Genomic DNA, 20047 nt, shown 5'->3' on the forward strand with positions numbered 1-20047 from the left:
GAACTGCCCTTGAGACTACATTGAAATATGTTAATGTTACTGCTCTTCTGAGTTTAGGCATAGTTACTTGGTTTAAGAAACTTGCCAAAACCTCCTTTAAACAGAGACTTACTTATTTAGGAACCTATTCCTGTGTAGAGTAGATTGATCCATATGAATCCCAAACTCTTAGCATGTTATTTAGATTCAGTAAGTGCTTGATCATAGTCTCTCATCAAAATGGCGTCTCTTGAAAATCCATAGTGTTGTAGGTTGTTTTCAGGGCAAGGATGATCTTTCCATATTGTTTCATAATTATCCACAAACCACAATGAGCAAATCTATTGCTCTTGCTATAGAGAGTTGTATTTTGCTGACTCACCTGGTAGCTTTGCATGTTAGACCTCATACTGGATATAAGTCACACTTGGGTCTTGCATACACAGTTCTGTTTCTTAGTTGAAACATTTGAATTTTTCAGAGAGAAACCTTTTTAAATTAAAAATAAAAATAAATTCCTATTAATGTAATAAATAGTAAATGGAGTGATTCAGACTCTTCTCCCTTCTATTTCCAAAGAGTAAAATTTAGTCTTATGGACAGGGATTCTACAAGTAAAGCAATCTTTGCATAGGATGTTTAACACACTTTTTAATAGAAAAAGACAATCTATTGCAGGCTTTAATATTATTAATTTCCCTTCTCTCCCCCCCCCACACCCCTACAATCCTGCAGCAACTGTGATTAGAGCATAAATCAGCAAAAGTAATTCTTTTTTCCTTAGCAACCCATATTTCTACAATGATTTTGCTAATAGGGTCTTAATATTCACCTCCTTGTGTTTCTTGATAGCATTCACCCCTAATATAATTAAGGAATTAGATAATATGTTATGCTGTACTTCAGTGTTTCTGGATTCTTTAATTACACCCCTATATAGATTTATGAATTTTTCACTCCTTTATATTTTTGCAAAATGTTTAATTAAAATAGACTTATTTGCTTAATAAAGACTGGAGCTTGAAATAAACTTTGTGATTACTTAGATAAGCACATGTTGCAAATGTGTCTGGCTTACTTATGCAAAGAAATCGATCTTTGTAATAAAATTGCATGGTTAAGTTCACTCCTTAAAATAGATGCTGATTTTCATTTGATTTATTTAAATATTCTTGATATTTCTGTTTTTAATTTTGGAGAAAGAATAAATTCATTTTTTGTTGATAATGATTAAAAAAATTTCTTGTAGTTTAGTTTTTCATATTATTTTCTATGAAATATTAATACCTATTTCTTTTTAATAGATATCAACAATCTTCAAATTATTGTTAGCACTATTTTCATTTTTGTTTTAATCTAGATAATTTGATTTTCCCATCTTTTGTCTTGCTGAATATACAAAAATATTTTAAAACATTGCTCTGATAAACTCAAAATAGTACTCAGCCTTTTAGAATTCGTTTTAATTTAAAAGTAGTAAATTATGCGTTCATGCAACAGAATAATTTTATCAGTTTTGCACCTATTCTTACACCGTTTTCTTTTCCTCCCGTATTTGTGTATTTAGGTGGTTGTGAATGCCCTTCTTGGAGCAATTCCATCCATCATGAACGTGCTTCTTGTTTGTCTTATATTCTGGCTGATTTTCAGCATCATGGGAGTAAACTTGTTTGCTGGCAAATTCTACCACTGTGTTAATACCACAACTGGCGACATGTTTGAAATTGATAAAGTTGCCAATAAGTCTGAGTGTGAGAATCTCATACAGGCAAATGAAACTGCCAGATGGAAAAATGTGAAAGTCAACTTTGATAACGTAGGATTTGGGTATCTTTCTTTACTGCAAGTAGTAAGTGAAAATTCTTTAAGACTTCTTGCTTTTTCAATACATAATAAAAAGTTTGTTTGATCAAATTAAGGTGCTTGTGGTTTGATGAGATATTATGGTTCCTGAAATATAATTTCCGTTTTGATATGAATAGTTTGATAGTCTTCTGCCTCCCCCTCTTTAGACTGTCATGAACTTTCTATCTCTCTTTCAAAACATATTAAGTCAGCAAAGCTAAATTTGGAAAGAACTTCATACTCATTCATCGGGGTTGACTTTTATCTACAAGATTAGTCCTGCCAATACAGCTGACTAGTATAACTTAGCAAGTTATGGTCAATATGCCAGGTTATATCTACCTACTAGAAAAGTTGAAAAAAATATTTACATTCTTCAGTTTTATATCTCCTTTTCAGTGTGAGCAACTCCAGGATTTTAATAAGGGTTCAATGCTGTGAGCACGAAATTAGCAGAAACAATGGATATATTAATGCAACATTGCATTTTATGATGATCTGGAAAAACAGTCATATAAATTTTGATTGATAATAGCTAAAATTTCCCAATTCCACTATTTTTATTCAAATGTTTTTGTCAAGCAATTACATATCATGCCAATGCTAGGTAATTTAGAACCCCATCAGTCTATCTGTGTACACAGGAACTTCCCAATTTTATCATTTTGATATCACACTGTGGGAGGAAACAAAAAGAGAGTGGAGTTTGCACCCATACTTACACTGGCATCATTCTCATCTCCCTTGTGGACATCCCATTCAATTTCAGAGCCTGCTGAGACAGCCCGTAACTTACTTAGTTTCAAATGCTTTATCTGCAACAGAGAGGGCAGTCCAATCCAGATGTAGGTCACAATATATGGGATTCTTCAATAATTTGCATTGGATCAGTGAGATTTTTCCAATGTGCAGAGATTGAAATGTAGCAATTAAAGGCTTGCTTTTCTTTTGACTTGTTCAAAAGAACAAGTCAAACTATCTTGTTTGACTGCAAGATAGTTGAAATGCCCTTGCCTAATAAAATGAGAGTAATGAGGAGACATTACTCTCCTGGTAATGTCTTTATATTTTTTTCAATCTCAAGAGAAGACCTATTTGCTCATCCAGAATTTCTGAAGTCCCAATCTCTTCGTTTAAAAACATTTATTGCTAATGAGGATGAATTCTGTTGCTATTTTATGCTATGTTTTTAATCCTTACGGATTATGAATTGGTTAGAGAACTTTATTTTAGGGGGTTGCATACAAATGTCAGTTAACCAACGGATGAATAGGGAGGTAGTAAGCTAGTTTATCACCCCATTTTCAAACATACCATATTTTATACCTAAGCATTGTATAATTAGTATACAAAGCATTGGATTTTAAATGTATTTAATCCTTACTTATCAAAAAGATGTACATCTCTAATAAGGTGAAGACAATGCAATCATTCTTTTTGTTTTGTATTTTGGACCAAATTCAGGAAATGAAAGTCAACATAATGAACCTATTTGTAGGCCAGGGAACCCCAACCATATCCCTGACCTGTGTTGATTGCCCAGAAATGAGGTCATCTTCCTTTGTTCATCTAAGAGTTTAAAAGAAAAAGAAATTTTCTTTTATTTTCTCTGAATTTCTTCATAGGTTAAGAATATGGTTGGAGACTGGGGAATAAGCATTAGATATGCCCCCTTTGGGGCTTTGTGTGGTTTAAATTCCTAGAGCATAGGCTGGAAGAAACTAATATTCTTGAGAAGAAACCAATATTCTTGACACAATTCTTGAGTCCAATACATACTTAACCTTACTGAACACAGTAAAATTTCTATGGCAGTACACACACAGAAACCAAAAGTTTAAACTCATCCCGTTTGTTGGTATATATAAAATATTTCTATTGGAATATCCTGTTGTTGAAACAGATTAAGATGGATACCATTGATTGCCATCATTTATATGTATAAATATTTTTGGATGCAGGCCACTTTTAAAGGATGGATGGATATTATGTATGCAGCAGTTGATTCAAGAAAAGTAAGCACTTTGGATTTCTTGGGTGTTGTAAAATAAGCTAGATTTTTCTTAGTAAATATGTGAACAGAAAATCTAGTAATATTAACTAATACGTGCATGTATATAAATAATGCCCTGATGTTATTAATATAGGAATTCCATGACAATCATTGTAAAGGTATAATGTTTGTGAATGTATTTTAAAATAATACTAATTTGCATGTTTTAAGCAAAAATTTTTTTTCTGATTTTGCTCTCCTGTTACTTATTTTATAGGTGCTTGAACAGCCTATATATGAAGATAACCTTTATATGTATATTTATTTTGTTATCTTTATCATCTTTGGATCATTTTTTACCCTGAATCTATTTATTGGTGTCATCATAGATAACTTCAATCAACAAAAAAAGAAGATAAGTATTTATATACATATATTCTATATTTTTCTTAAAGGTGGAATCATGGCTTATATGAATTGATAAATCAAATTTATAAATAAGTGGAGAAACCTACAAATATTCACAATCATTTGAGAGAATACATGCTTTGCAAAATCCTGAATGGTATGAATAGTAGTATTTGAATTCAGCTTTTGAATATTCAGTTTTATCTCCTCCCTTTCTCTCACATTGGAGCTTTAATGCTTATCATAGTGTTTATCAATATTATTCATTCTCAAACCTTATTCATACATTTCCCTCCCACCCCATCCCATTTTTAAAAAATGGGGTTTATTTACATGAAATATTAATTTATTAAATTAAAAATAATTCAACCATTTTTTCTGAGTCTAATTTATCTGTGTCAAGATGGGAAGGAAGTATATATCCAGTCTCAAACTTAATTTGACATGATGAACTGATATCTGAACATCTCTTCTTCTCTTCCTTGATTTGGATTAGTTAAAGCAAAAAGATATCACTTGCAAACACACCATCCCATCCTTTACTTTTTTATTTTTTTATTTTATTTTTATTTTGTCACAACATCATATAAAAGATTATATAGTATATAAACATATATATGAGTAAATATTAGGAGGTATAAGCATATATATATATATATATATATATATATATATATAGGAAGAAGAAAAGAAAAACAATAGGACAGGAACGGTAGGCATGTTTGTGCGCTTATGCACGCCCCTTATGGTCCTCTTAGGAATGGGGTGAGGTCAATAGTAGAAAGTTTTTGGTTAAAGCTTTTAGGATTATGGGAAGAGACCACAGAGTCAGGTAAAGTATTCCAAGCACTGATGATTCTGTTACAGAAGTCATATTTTCTGCAATCTAGATTAAAGCGGTTGACATTAAGTTTAAATCTATTGGTTGCTCTAGTATTATTGCAATTGAAGCGGAAGTAGTCTTTAACAGGAAGGACATTACAATAGATGATTCTGTGAGTTAAATTTAGTCTTGTCGTAGGCGATGGAGTTCCAAGTTTTCTAAGCCTAGGATTTCAAGTCTGGTGGGATAAGGTATTTTGTTGTTTTCAGAGGAATGGAGAACTCTTCTTGTAAAATATTTCTGGACACGTTCAATTGTATTGATGTCAGAGATGTGGTGAGAGTTCCCAACAGGCGAGCTGTATTCTAGAATTGGTCTAGCAAATGTTTTATATGCTCTGGTTAGTAGTGTGGTGTTTTTGGAAAAGAAGCTACGCAAGATTAGGTTTACAACTCTTAGAACTTTTTTTGCTATGTAGTTGCAGTGGGCTTTGGCACTTAGATCAGTATGTACTTAGTGTTTGGGTTCTTTTTTCCAATATGTAAGACTGAGCATTTGCTGGTTGAGATTTGGAGTTGCCAAGTTTTAGACCAAGTGGTTAGATGATCAAGGTCTTTTTGGATGATAGATGCATTGTCTGTGGTGTTAAATAGTTTGACATCATCAGCAAAGAGAACACAATTACTTGCGATATGGTCACAAAACCATTCTTACAATCTCTTCACATTAAATTAAGATACTTTTTAATTGTTTGAAAATTATTCACATTGGTGCAGAATGCAGAATTCTTATAAGATGTTATTCAAGTATATAAAATGTTCTCCAAGAATCAGTGTGAGGTTGACAATTCTTTTGCAAACATTTGGAACAATAGGCCTATTGTGAATGATGCAAAGGGTCTGAAATGGTTGTCATTTGTGAGCTTAAGAACCCATAATCAAATTAGTTATCTTGATTGCTGTCATTGTATATAAGAATTCTGTGCTGATGAGATCTTTTGGAATGTATGAGACAAAATTCACATATTGGCAAAGTGAGTTCTTCAACTTAATCAACTAAATTATAACATTTCAACATTCTGTTCTGATTATAGAAGTAATTGCTTTTATTTTTGGACTCAAATTTGCACTGCTTCAAGCTTAAATGTATTGCTCATAACTTAAGTATTTAAGAAGATCAATACTTCAGCTGCTCAAATGTTTGAATAAGAGTTTTGTTCACTTTAGAAAACTTGAGGAAACACAGCAATCAGGATTCACATTGGCACAGATGTATGGTCCTGGATATTTTGGGAACCCTGTATTTTTTTTTTTTAATGCTAACCTCAGAATACATTTTGTTAGAATCTAAAGTGGCACAAGATCGGTTCTGGAAATTATGGCTTGAGAGAGACTGATGTGGTTCATTTTTCTTAAGGATAGTAGGAAAACAGCCTTAGAAGTAAAATCTTTTGATATAGCAGTGAAACACAAGTCTTTGGAGAGTGAAAATAGCAATAGCAGTAGCATTTAGACTTATATACCTCGCCATAGTGTTTTACAGCAGTCTCTGAGCAGTTTATAGAGTCAGCATGTTTCCCCCAACAATCTGGATCCTCATTTTACCAAGCTCAATTAACCTTGAGCTGGTCAGCATCGAATTCTAGGCTGTAGGCAGAGTTAGCATGCAATACTGCATTTAACCACTACAAGACCAGGGCTCTGGAAAAAAATTAGCAAATAATTTATATAATAAATAGCAGAGCTGAATTTTACTCCATCCTGGTGGGCACTTTACTTTCTCTATCATGTGATAAAAAGAGAGAGACTGTGCCCTGAGCCCAGAGGAATCTGTGAAAGCTAGAGAGTTAAGTTTTCTCTGGAGTTTGTATTTGATTCAAGCACTAAGCATGAGGCACTTCAGTATATTTCATGTGGTAACAGACCACAATTAAACACATCAGGAAGAAAAAAGGGTAATTAAAGGCAAAACAGGAAAAGGCATCCAACCATTCTTATTTCAGTGCTCTAACTTTAGCATAGCTTTAAATCTGGGAGAACCAGCTAATCTTTCAAGCTGTACAGTTCTGAACAAGCACTAACGTTTTTTTCCTCCTAAATGGCCTCACTGATCTCTACAACATGTGTAATGTTCTCTTTGTCTGTATGAAACTGTTTTGGGGATTGTCAGAATTGTCATGACTTTGTTTGTTTGACCTGGGAGTTTTTCAAAAAGTGTTCATAAATGTTGTATAGTTCCCTGTCTAGAAGCTCTAGCAAGCTTTTGGGGACCTTCCATAACGCCAGTTCTATTCTCTAGGCTTTGCTTTCCACATGAATCCCAATTCTAGCCATCTTTGGTGCCCAGTAAGCCATATTTGGAATTCTCATATTCATCTTTCTTGTCTTCCTAGATATTCATGCCAATACTTTGGTTTTTCTAGAATTGATCTGAACTTTTCCATTTGTTTTCTAAATAATCTCTCTCTAAATTACTGTTGGAAGAAATATCCATCTGGATTCAGTTCCAAGTGGGGACAAAGACACTGGAAACATGGAGGCTGCTTGGAAAGATGGTTTAATGGTGGTCAGGATCACATGGCTTGAGTTCCTGAACAGAAAAGGGCTGAGATCCTGTGCACTCCCTGGCTTTATGCTTTCTCTGAGCTTTGAATTTCCTGGGGCACAAGAAGAGTACCTTGATTGGTTGTCAGACTCCCAGGGGGTGGGGGGTCTTACCTAACATTGTAGGTTGTCTCTCAAGCTTGCCTGAGCCTTGCCATGTGGTGAGTTTCTGTTCTATTGTGTTGCAAATGATGGTCATTGACAAAGGTGGGGAGAATGAGTGAGCTTAGCTGAGGCGTTAATGGCCCATTGACAAAGGTGGGGGGGAGTCAGGAAGCTGCTTTGTCTTTAAAACATGTTTCTCCATTTCTCATCCAGGGAAATATATTCTGCCTTTTAAATATTTTCTAAAATATTTCATTCTTCTAGGAGTGGGGTGGGTGCTAAATTCCTACATTACCTTGTCAGCTTCTGTTTGTTGCCTACACAACTTGATTTCAGCAGCTTATCTGAATCTAAAGACACTCCAGATGTTATCCAGTCTATTCTTACTTAGATTCATCCATACTGTAAAGTTCATTGGACGTTGGTTGCTCTCCAAGAACAACAATAATACATAATACTTTCATATATAATCTCAGATGGCACTTAATACTCCTGCATCCTATTTTCCCATAACAACTCTGTGAGATAATTTGGACTGAGGGAGAGTGACTGGCCCAAATTCACCCAATCAACTTTCATACTTAAGAAAGGTCTAGAACTCCCTGGTTCCTGATCTTCTGGAACCTCCTTAACCACTACACCAAACTGAGACTCAATAGAATAGAATAGAATAGAATAGAATAGAATAGAATAGAATAGAATAGAATAGAATAGAATAGATTTTTTTATTGGCCAAATATGATTGGACACACAAGGAATTTGTCTTGGTGCATATGCTCTCAGTGTACATAAAAGATACCTTCATCAAGGTACAACACTTACAACACTTAATGATAGTCATAGGGTACAAATTTAACACTTGATACAACACTTAATAGGCTACAAATAAGCAATCAGGAAACAATCAATATCAGTATAAATCGTAAGGATACAAGCAACAAAGTTACAGTCATAAGTGGAAGGGGATGGGTGATGGGAACGATGAGAAGATTAATAGTAGTGCAGATTTAGTAAATAGTTTGACAGTGTTGAGAGAATTATTTGTTTAGCAGAGTGATGGCATTCGGGGAAAAATTGTTCTTGTGTCTAGTTGTTCTGGTGTACAATGCTCTATAGTGTCGTTTTGAGGGTAGGAGTTGAAACAGTTTATGTCTAGGATGTGAGGGATCTGTAAATATTTTCACAGCCCTCTTTTTGATTCGTGCAGTATACAGATCCTCAATGGAAGGCAGGTTGGTAGCAATTATTTTTTCTGCAGTTCTAATTATCCTCTGAAGTCTGTGTCTGTCTTGTTGGGTTGCAGAACCAAACCAGACAGTTATAGAGGTGCAGATGACAGACTCAATAATTCCTCTGTAGAACTGGATCAGCAGCTCCTTGGGCAGTTTGAGCCTTCTGAGTTGGCGCAGAAAGAACATTCTTTGTTGTCCTTTTTTAATGATATTTTTGATGTTAGCTGTCCATTTTAGATCTTGCGATATGGTAGAATCTAGAATTCAGTCATGCTGAATTATGTTCATTGTTTCAGAAAAAAAAAGTTTAATAGTGTTGCACTGCCAGCTAGATGCCCAATGTTCCTCTTTTCTCATCCATGCTTAATACTTATATGTAATTTAACATGGAACAATGTTAAGTGTCTTGCCTTATCTTTTCTGTTTCAAAGAGAGGCATTGCATGAGGTATAGCAGAGGCATAAAAAATTGGCATATCAATATGCATTAATGATGTACTATTATAAGGCATTTCATAACTTCTTTCATCTGTCTGGCCAATTGTAATAAGAACTCCTAATCAGAAGAACTCCTAAGATTCTGTTACAATAACAGCCCCAGTTTGCCTCTAACAAGGGTCAGACACTTGTGGCCCGGCAATTGATGCTGAATTGATCAGTAGTTGGAGATGTTAGGTGTTCCACGGTCTAAGGTCTTGTATTCAATCATCTCTTCTCAATGGCAGAAGTAAAGAAGTTCTGCTGCATAAAGACTTCTGATGATGAGCATTTCTCCATAACTGCTTAGGCCTATTCAGAATAACAGAATTGGAAGGGACCATAGAGGTCTTCTAGTCCAACCCCCTGCTTAGGCAGGAAACTCTATAACATTTCAGACAAATGGTTATCTAATCTCTTCTTAAAAACTTCCAGTGTTGGAGCATCCACAACTTCTGGAGACAAGTCATTCAAGCTAAGGTGCTTTGGTTCCATCCTTGAGGCAAAGTATCCTGACACAAAATTACTGACCTCATACCCTACCTTTACTGTGCCATGGCATTAGGGCTCGTCAGTGTTGCTGCTCCGACACACTATAATATGGGAAGTTTCAAAGCAACAACTGGCAGAATCCCCAATATCTTTCCACTCTCAACATCATCTTAGCAACAACAACAGTAATAGCTATATGAATGATAAATTCCTTACTGGACTGATAAATGTTTTTAAATGCTTTAGTTCTGTTTAATAATGGGAATGTCAACTTCCTAGAACACCTGCATTTGGTCTCACATGAGGCTAGTGTTCCCGGCCATGTACTTCTGTTTCCCCAAAAGGGGAAAAAAATGCTGTGCAAGGAAGGTAAACCAAAGCACAAATGTCCATGGAGGCCCAGAGCTTCAGAGAGGATGACCCACACCAGACCTATTGAGCCAATTATCACTATCTTCTGAAAGTTCCTTCCCCATGAACTATAGAAAGGCCTCATGGGTTATTTTATGTTGCGGTGGTTTTATGTTGTGGTACTGCTTTGATGTTGACTTAAAGCTGGTCTTGGGCTGCATCTGGACGCAAGATAAAAGTTGTCTTTAAATGTAAAAGAAAATACTGCCATAAGCTGTGGATTTCTTTTCTCCTCTTTCCCTATGAACTCTTTTATTCTCCTTTCCCCTAAATATTTCCGTACATCAGCCTCTAAATGAAATATTTAATAATAACTATTGTAACTATTGAGAACATTTATTATTCAATGAATTATAAAAATAATAAACTGATGTTTGAATATGTGTCACTTTTTTTTTACATGGTTAAAATTGTGTAGCGTTTTCATTATAAAAATAAATTAGGCCCAATGTTTATTTTTAGCTTGTAATATGTTATAAATGCATTTATATTTAAGACCTATACACAAGAATATGATTATAACCAGTTTTCATCTCATGCCATTACTTTGGAGGCCAAGACATCTTTATGACAGAAGAACAGAAAAAGTACTACAATGCAATGAAAAAATTGGGATCTAAAAAGCCTCAGAAACCTATACCTAGGCCAGGGGTAAGTAATACGATTCAGTCTACTCACAACCAAAAAGTAATTTTAAATTAAGTTAATGAATAGAGAAAAAAAGGGAGAAGGGGCTATTTAGTTTGTTTGCTTTTTAATTCTCATACTCTTGTACAAGTAGACCTCGAGTTATGACAATTGAGCCCAAAATTTCTGTTGTTAAGTGACATATTTGTTAAGTGAGTTTTGCCCCATTTTGCCACCTTTCTTGCCACAGTTCTTAAATGAGTCACTGAAATTGTAAAGTTAGTAACATGGTCATTAAGTGAATCTGGTTTCCCCATTGACTTTGCTTGTGAGAAGGTTGCAAAAGATGATCACATGACCCGGGGACACTGCAACCATCATAAATATAACTCAGTTGCCAAGCATCTGATTTTTGAGCATGTGACCATGGGAATGCTACAACAATCATAAGTGTGAAAAACAGTCTCATAAGTCACTTTCTCAGTGCCGTTGTAACCTCAAACGGTCACTAAACAAACTGTTGTAAGTCGAGGACTACCTGTATTATTAGCTCCTTAGCGGTCCTAGAGTTCAATTAAACTCTATTTAAACAAATGTGCTGACCATAGTATCCATTAAATATTATTTTTTCTTGTATACTTCAGAACAAATATCAAGGCATGGTGTTTGATTTTGTGACCCAACAAGTATTTGACATCAGTATTATGATTCTTATCTGCCTTAACATGATCACCATGATGGTAGAAACAGATGATCAAAGTAAACAAACAGAAGATATTCTCTACCGCATTAATTTTATATTTATTGTCCTTTTCACTGGAGAATGTGTCCTCAAGCTAATTTCCCTACGCTATTATTATTTCACAATTGGATGGAACATTTTTGACTTTGTGGTTGTCATCCTTTCCATTGTAGGTAAGAACTATTGTAACAATTCAAATCTTTTCACATTTAGCTTTTATTATTATTCAATTTCTGATACATGAATTCCTTACATAAATTATTCTTATGGGACATATACATTTGGGTACTGTATTTTATTGTATATTTGTAGTAAAAAGTTCATCATGATGCCTTTGGCAATGTAATCTTAATCCAGGTTGCCGATTCCAGACAGGTTATTAGATCTCAAATTATCAGATATCCATCACTCGTTTTCCTCAATATGCTTTACCAGCTAGCTGCCAACCTACCTAAATTTGGCAGCACATTAACAGGGTCAAAAGTGGCAATCTGAGAATACAAATTCCCCAACCGCTTTCTTCAAGAAGTATTTGTTTATCCAACCATTAATCAAACTCAAAAGGTAAAATGCAAAGATTCAGAAACACAATACTGGGATCAGATAATTTTTACAGATAATAGAAGGAGACATAATAGAACTGACAAACCAGGAACTGCTGATCGTATCCTAAGTTCAAATCTTACATCTTTTTCCCTCCTATGTGTCCGAATAGACTGAAAGCAGTTCATTTCTCAGTGAGAGAAGTGGTTGACAGATCTGCATAATTCCTGTAATGGATCTATTGGCCTCAGGCTCTTTCCATCTAACCTTTGTCCTTTTAGCTCTTATATTACTATTCCCTGAGGCCTTCCAAGCCAATTCAGAGTGCTGTGGGGCTTAAACTTTACTTCAAAAATTATGACTAAAGCATGGTAGGAAGACCCTTCACATTGGCAAAATACCAGTATTTTGTTCCCACTACACATAAAAAGTTTTGACATTAGCTAACCTGATAATCTTAACCTTCGGGTCTTTTGAAAGAGAGATTCAGTGGTACATCTGTATAAGTTCATCTGCCTTGGAGGAAATTAAAACACTAAAAGCATGGGTTGCCCCTTTTATTTAAATTGCCACAAAGATATAATCTCAACCAGCAAATGCTCTGTCTTACACATTGGAAAAAAGAATCTAAACACTAAATACAAACTCGACGGACATTATCTTACAGATGACCCCCACCCTATCAAAGACCTTGGAGTCTTCATATCCAATGACCTAAGTGCCAAAGCCCACTGCAACTACATTGCAAAAAAGGCATTAAGAGTTGTAAACCTAATCTTTCGTAGCTTCTTCTCCAGAAACACTATACTACTAACCAGAGCTTCCAAAACATTTGCTAGACCAATTCTTGAATACAGCTCACCTGTCTGGAACCCATACCACATTTCAGACATCAACACAATTGAACGTGTCCAGAAATATTTTACAAGAAGAGTTCTCCACTCCTCTGAATACAACAAAATACCTTATGCCACCAGACTTGAAATCCTGGGTTTAGAAACTTAGAACTCTGCTGCCTCCAACAGGACCTGTGTTTAACTCATAGAATCATCTATTGCAATGTCCTTCCTGTTGAAGACTACTTCAGCTTCAATCACAACAATACAAGAGCAAACAATAGATTTAAACTTAATGTTAACCGCTCCAATATTGACTGCAGAAAATATGACTTCAGTAACAGAGTTGTTAATGCTTGGAATACACTACCTGACTCTGTGGTCTCTTCTCAAAGTCCCCAAAGCTTCAACCAAAAACTGTCTACTATTGACCTGACCCCTTTCCTAAGTGGTCTATAAAGGGCGTGCGTAAGAGCACAAACATGCCTACCGTTCCTGTCCTACTGTTGCTTCATGCTTATGCTTATGTATGCTGTTGTGACAAATAAAATAAATAAAATAAATAAAAAAATTAAAAGTAAGAACGAAGCATAGCAAAACAGATGCCTGCCTTATTCTTTTTCTCTTGCAAGACACTTCATAGGTAATAGTCAGAACATTAGCCAAATTCTGTTCAATCATCATTGCTGTTCATTGTGAGATAGTTAATTTTCCCTGCTTAGTCTCATGCTCCATGAGGGCTGAATTTTAAAATTATCATTATATGTTAGTATCTTTATCATAAGCATTTTGTACACTTTTTGGGAGAGATTACAAAGCTCAAATTAAAATGCATAAAAATCTTCTAGATGATTAATAGAGGTTATATTGAACTATTGTTCAATAGTTAGACCATTGAACAATATAAAAACAAAATAAAAATATTGACAACTTTAAATACTTAAAGCTAATTAACTAAATTATAAAATGCCTTTGTAAATAAAATGTTAACTTATTAATTTATTAAACTATTAAGTGAATACATTTGTGTGTAGATCAATCACATTTTTTTCCAGTTTTTAAATACATGTGAACACCTAGTATTTTCATGTGCATGTCCAATAATGTAGCATAAAAGACAAGATAGAGCTTGGCAATAGCCCACAGGCCAAATACTGTCAGGAGAGCAGACGTCTGCCATTACTTGTGATACTGGATTTAAGCTATCCTAAATCAGAGCCTTCTAAACTCCAGCCTCATACAGCATAATCAGGGCTGTCAAACTTGCAGGCCACAGGGCGGATGCATCACACTCTGGCCACGCCCATGCCTGGTTTAGCGAAGGGGAAAAAAGTCCCGATACATCACATGACACCACCGTGATGATGTGAGTTTGACACCCCTGATTTAGAAGAATGCCATGGTCAATAGTCTCAAATATCCCTGAGATTATCCAGGACTAAGGGGCACAACTACTTGCCCATTCTTCCACCAGGGCAGTTATCAAGGCTTGCTTCTATCCCCAAACCAAACTGGGAACCAATTGTTTGTAAATTTAATTTAAGGCAGCTTCTGCAAAGACTTTCCAATAAGAGAAGATAAGGTTTGATGCTGATAAACAATAACCCTGATTCTTTTGTTTAATTTTTAACAGGTATGTTTTTGGCAGAGATCATTGAGAAATATTTTGTGTCCCCCACCTTGTTCCGAGTAATTCGACTTGCCAGAATAGGTCGAATCCTGCGTCTAATCAAGGGGGCAAAGGGGATCCGCACTCTGCTTTTTGCCTTGATGATGTCTCTCCCTGCCTTGTTCAACATCGGTCTCCTCCTTTTCCTGGTCATGTTCATCTATGCCATATTTGGAATGTCCAACTTTGCCTACGTGAAGAGAGAAGTTGGCATTGATGACATGTTCAACTTTGAAACTTTTGGCAACAGCATGATCTGCCTCTTTATGATCACCACCTCTGCTGGCTGGGATGGCTTGCTAGCACCCATCCTGAACAGCAGTCCTCCAGACTGCGACCCTAAAAAAGACCATCCAGGAAGTTCCGTCAAAGGAGACTGTGGCAATCCTTCGGTTGGGATTTTCTTCTTTGTCAGCTACATAATCATCTCATTTTTAGTTGTAGTAAACATGTATATTGCTGTCATTTTGGAGAACTTTGGTGTGGCAACTGAAGAAAGTGCTGAGCCTTTGAGCGAGGATGATTTTGAGATGTTTTATGAGGTCTGGGAAAAGTTTGACCCGGATGCTACGCAGTTTATGGAATTTGAAAAACTTTCAGAGTTTGCAGCTGCTCTGGATCCTCCCCTTCACTTACCTAAACCAAACAAAGTTCAGCTTATTGCAATGGACCTGCCCATGGTAAGTGGTGACAGAATTCACTGCCTCGATATATTGTTTGCTTTCACCAAACGTGTTCTGGGGGAAAGTGGAGAGATGGACGCTCTCCGCATTCAGATGGAAGACCGCTTTATGCAGTCAAACCCATCCAAAGCCTCCTATGAGCCCATCACAACTACCTTAAAAAGGAAACAAGAGGAGCTATCAGCTATCATTATCCAACGGGCTTACAGGCGTTATCGTCTGGCAAAAACAATAAAGCAAGCTTCATTTTTAAATAACAAAAACAAAATGGAAGGAGGGGCTAGCCAACGTATTAAAGACGAATTCCTCGTTGACAAAATGAATGAAAACTCTTACACCGAAAAGACGGACATGACCATGTCAACAGCTATCTGTCCACCATCCTATGAGCGTGTAACCAAGCCAATTGAAGAAAAACATGAAAAAGAAGGCAAAGATGTACAAAAGAAAAAATAAAAATCTATGTGATTGGGTGACCAATTGTTTACAGCCTGTGTGAGTAATGTAGTTATGTCAACAGAACTCCTCCAGGTGGTCTCTGCCAAACAGACAGTTTTTACAAATGTACTGTATTCCTAAGGTCAGTGCCTCTAACAAGACAGCAACCCCTTATCAAAACACAACTGTAAAATGTAGAAAGAATGACAGGAGGTTACTGTTTTCATTACCAGCTGACACTGCTGAAGAGGAGAGAAAAATGGCTAATTAGACTGTAGGGACCAGTAAAAGGAGTTGAGGGGGAAAAAATTAACTTTTCTTTGGTGTGTGCGTGTATGAATGTGAGTGTGTGTGTGTGTGTTAAGCATACAACTCTTAGTACAGTCAGTGTATCTACTGTTTGCATTTCAACTGCCATATTTGTCATCTTTTTACAAAATTTAGGTTGGTGGATTCACCCTTTTCTTTATTTCTATTCACACATTGTGACTATTTTTGTAAATGGGGTTTATGTTGGGGAAGGGGGTAAATAGTAAATTACCAGTATGAGGCCCAGGTGTTCTATGTTATGACTCTCTTATATGCACACCAAAATGATTTGCATGGAGGCATGCTGCACTTCTCAATCACGCATGGGGGAAAAAGCATTTGGTTAGGAAGAGCAACAGGTATTCAACAACTCTGTTAACCCTGAAGGAATGTTCCATGTTGAGGTGCTTAACCAACAATAAACCAAATGGATTATTTTTGCACAGACAATTAAATCTCACAAGAACTGGAGTCGGAAATTACTGGTTTTATGTCTTGGTTGTTTGTCTTATCTTGTGTGGTGTCACTTACATCAGTGTGACCTCCAACCATCCTCTCTTCCCCACCGGTCCCGAACAGACCCCCAACTCCATTATAATATGTTTATTTTTTTTTCTCCTGCAATATTGTTTAGCCATCTTCAGCTCTCAGCAGGGTTGCCAACATGTGTGTCTAATGAAGAGCCCTCTGTTGTGTAAATAGTCCTTTACTTGTGGTGCACGTTTGAGCAAATGAATAATGATCTGAGCACATTATGTATGTACCACAATAAGTTTAGTGTGCAAGCTTTCAGCAGGTAAAACGATGTATTCTGTACCATTATAGGTAGTTTGGATTCAATCAATGCATGTTTATATTGCCTACGCTTCTCTTCTTTAGACTGGCCAGAATCTTAAATACAGGGAGCCAAATGTCAGAGGTAAAGCGAGAAAAAAAAAGAGTTCAACAAGACCTCATCCCCTCCTATCATTAAGCAATATTGGAGAAATCTTTTTCTTTTGTTTGACATTTTAACATTTTAAGTAAACAAATCCGATGTATAGCCAAACTGTACAGAGTATACTGCAAATGCCTAAACCTGTTGAAAATAATGTGGGTAGAATTTTATAAGGAAATATAAATATTGTAAAGATCAAGTTATGTTATTTTTGAGCATTCTGTACATAAAATAAGAAAGAATTTTATCTTCAGGTTGATGTTGCAGCCTTTTAAGTTAGATTCTTTCCATAGCACTTTTTCATGAAAGAATATCAGAAAACAAGAAATGAAGAAGAGACGGGTAATTGTAGCTTTCTGCTTTTTAAATTGTACTTGCTAATATTTTCAAGATGCAATAATTCAACGATTTGTGAAAGAAATATCCCAATTTTGCTAGCTTCCAAACAGCTATTCTGTGCTGTAAGAAAAGGATATAAGATTTGGTTTAATATTTTTAGCTGTGCCTGCATCAGAAAATGTAGCATTTCCCCCCCTCAGAAACACAATGTTTTTCCTGGAATTATTTAATGCTAACTGTGGATATTTATTTGATTCCATGCTTTAGAATCATTGCTAATATATCGGTATTTTTTCACAGAAAATAGCGAAATTATATAACCAAATACATCCAGAAATTTTATGTTTCTTATATATGTTAAATATAGATGCTTTCTTTTAATAAACTATCAACTTATTGTATTGTTGAATTGCATGCAGGAAATGCTACTAATATTCTCAAAAATGTTATACATAATTACCAATGTGCAAAAATAATAAAGATTACTTTTTTATTGTAATTTCCTTCGTTATTTCTCATCTCTAAAGTAAAAATGAAGTTCAGTCTCTGTCATAAATAAGAATGTAACTGAAATGTTAATTCAACATGCTTACACGGAACAAAATTCCACCGATATTAGAAAAAGTTTGCTATGAAAGAGGAGAACACAGAAATTGCATGGCAGCGTTTGATGTCATGTATGTGGTTTCCTGAATCTAATGCTAGAGATGATGTATTCAATTTCCACAGATCATGATCATCATTTCAAGCAGCAAACAGTCCCAGGCCATCACTTCCTTGCTCCAAGAGGGAAAGCTGTATCATCACTGACCATCCCTGTGGTCCTTCATTTGTGCCTGTGGATACCAGTCAATCCAAGAGACTTCTTGGCATCCCCCAAACTCTTTGCCCCACCTAACCTTTAGGTTTTAAAAGTTCTTTTAAATGAAAATCTGATTCCAAAAACATCTTTAAAAATAAAAATGGAAGGTGCTTGCATATTGTGCACAATTTAGAAGTACCGTAATTCTACTTTCTTCCCCAGGAACAAGCAAATTCAGACAAGAGTTAAAACATATGGTATAGTGAGAAAGGTCACTACATTATCTTCTGAAAATGTGTATCCGTGAACATCATGAGCAGGGATTTGGGTCCATCAATTCCAAAAATAGAAAGATCATATCAACTCAAGTATGGATCTTTTGCACTTTTGAAAACTGGTACTTAATGTGTCACAATTTATTAGAACAAACGTATCAGTGTATTATATCTGAGTGTAATAAGTTAATGAAATATCTTTCTTGCCATCATGTATTTTCTACCTGTTCCATTGAATTATTTCTGTTTTTGTGCTTGGCCATGTTTAGTTAAATACACAAATGTGTAATTCATGTGCAACATAGGAAAGGGATTTTTTTTAAAATGGTAATCGCGGTTCGAAAAACAAGGGCTTTTCCTCCTAGCTAGAGACTGCTGGAAAATCTATGTAGGTAAGATAGTTCACTTTATTTGCCAAAATATCAACAGCTACTTTAATGATTGCCTGAAAGTAGTGCCTCCATATATTGCTATTATTCAGCATACAGGTATTCCTTGATTTACAACCATTCAATGACAATTACATCAAGCCTGAAATACGAAACTTAACTGGTTTTCAAACAACTCTTGCAGCATCCCCATAGTCATGTGATCAAAATTAAGGAACTGCGCAACTAGCATGTATTTATGATAGCTGCATGTTCTGGGATCATGTGATCACTATTTGCTATTTTCCCTGCCAGCTTTCAATAAGCAAAGTCGGTAGGGGAAGCTGGATTTTCCGAATAACCATATAAGTAATTAAACAACTCTAGTGATTTGCTTAACAATTATGGCAAAAAAGATAAAATGGGGGTGTAACTCACTTAACAATTGCTTTGCTTAACATTAACAATTGAAATTTTGGGCTCAGTTGTGGTCATAAATTGAGGACTACCTATACTAGAACTGTGGAAATAACAATGATTAAATTAAAAAAATGCTTTTAAGAATGGGTAAAACTTTGCAAATCAAATATAAAGTAATTTTTGTTTGACTAGATACATCTGAGAAATTGTCCCTTTTTAAAAGGTTTCTTTTTTAATATTATAAAGACAAAAATATTTCCATACTGATTGAGGGGGAAAAAGGAAATATTGTACTAAGTATGAATTAAAACAGTTTTATACTTTTATTAGGGTTTCTTTTCAGGATGGAAAATCTGGTTGTAGACCACATGCAGTAGGAGTTCTGCCCTGACCAAGAAATAATACAAACTTCCCTCAATTGACAATAAGGTTTCATGGGGGGAAAAATTTATTTTGATTTTTTATATCCAGGGTTGTTTTTCTTTGCTAAGGAATAACATGGTCATGAACCAGAATTCTGTCCGTCAGTGGAATTAAACAGGGTAATTTCCTCTCCCCATTACAACTCCTATGTTTATTTTAATCAAATTACAATGAGCATCCATCAGCCCCATAAGGCAAATTTGAAGGATATGTTATGTGCTTTGAGGAAGAAGGGAGAAGGAGGAATACATTTGCTCTAATGCAGGAGA

General features: G+C 35.4%; 1 protein-coding gene across 1 annotated transcript in view; it reads left to right on the forward strand.

The window, feature by feature from the left end:
- LOC131202409 (sodium channel protein type 1 subunit alpha-like) overlaps window positions 1–16451 on the forward strand; it is a 108474-nt gene extending 92023 nt beyond the window's left edge. Inside the window, exons 22-27 of the mRNA XM_058191360.1 lie at window positions 1547–1828; window positions 3786–3839; window positions 4095–4232; window positions 10914–11018; window positions 11639–11909; window positions 14749–16451. Coding sequence (XP_058047343.1) covers window positions 1547–1828; window positions 3786–3839; window positions 4095–4232; window positions 10914–11018; window positions 11639–11909; window positions 14749–15923 — 2025 coding nt within the window. The 3' untranslated portion in view covers window positions 15924–16451. The remainder of the gene's footprint in view (window positions 1–1546; window positions 1829–3785; window positions 3840–4094; window positions 4233–10913; window positions 11019–11638; window positions 11910–14748) is intronic.
- Window positions 16452–20047: the final 3596 nt, after the last annotated feature.

This window comes from Ahaetulla prasina, chromosome 1 (genome assembly GCF_028640845.1).
Source record: "Ahaetulla prasina isolate Xishuangbanna chromosome 1, ASM2864084v1, whole genome shotgun sequence".
Classification (NCBI taxonomy): Eukaryota; Metazoa; Chordata; class Lepidosauria; order Squamata; family Colubridae; genus Ahaetulla; species Ahaetulla prasina.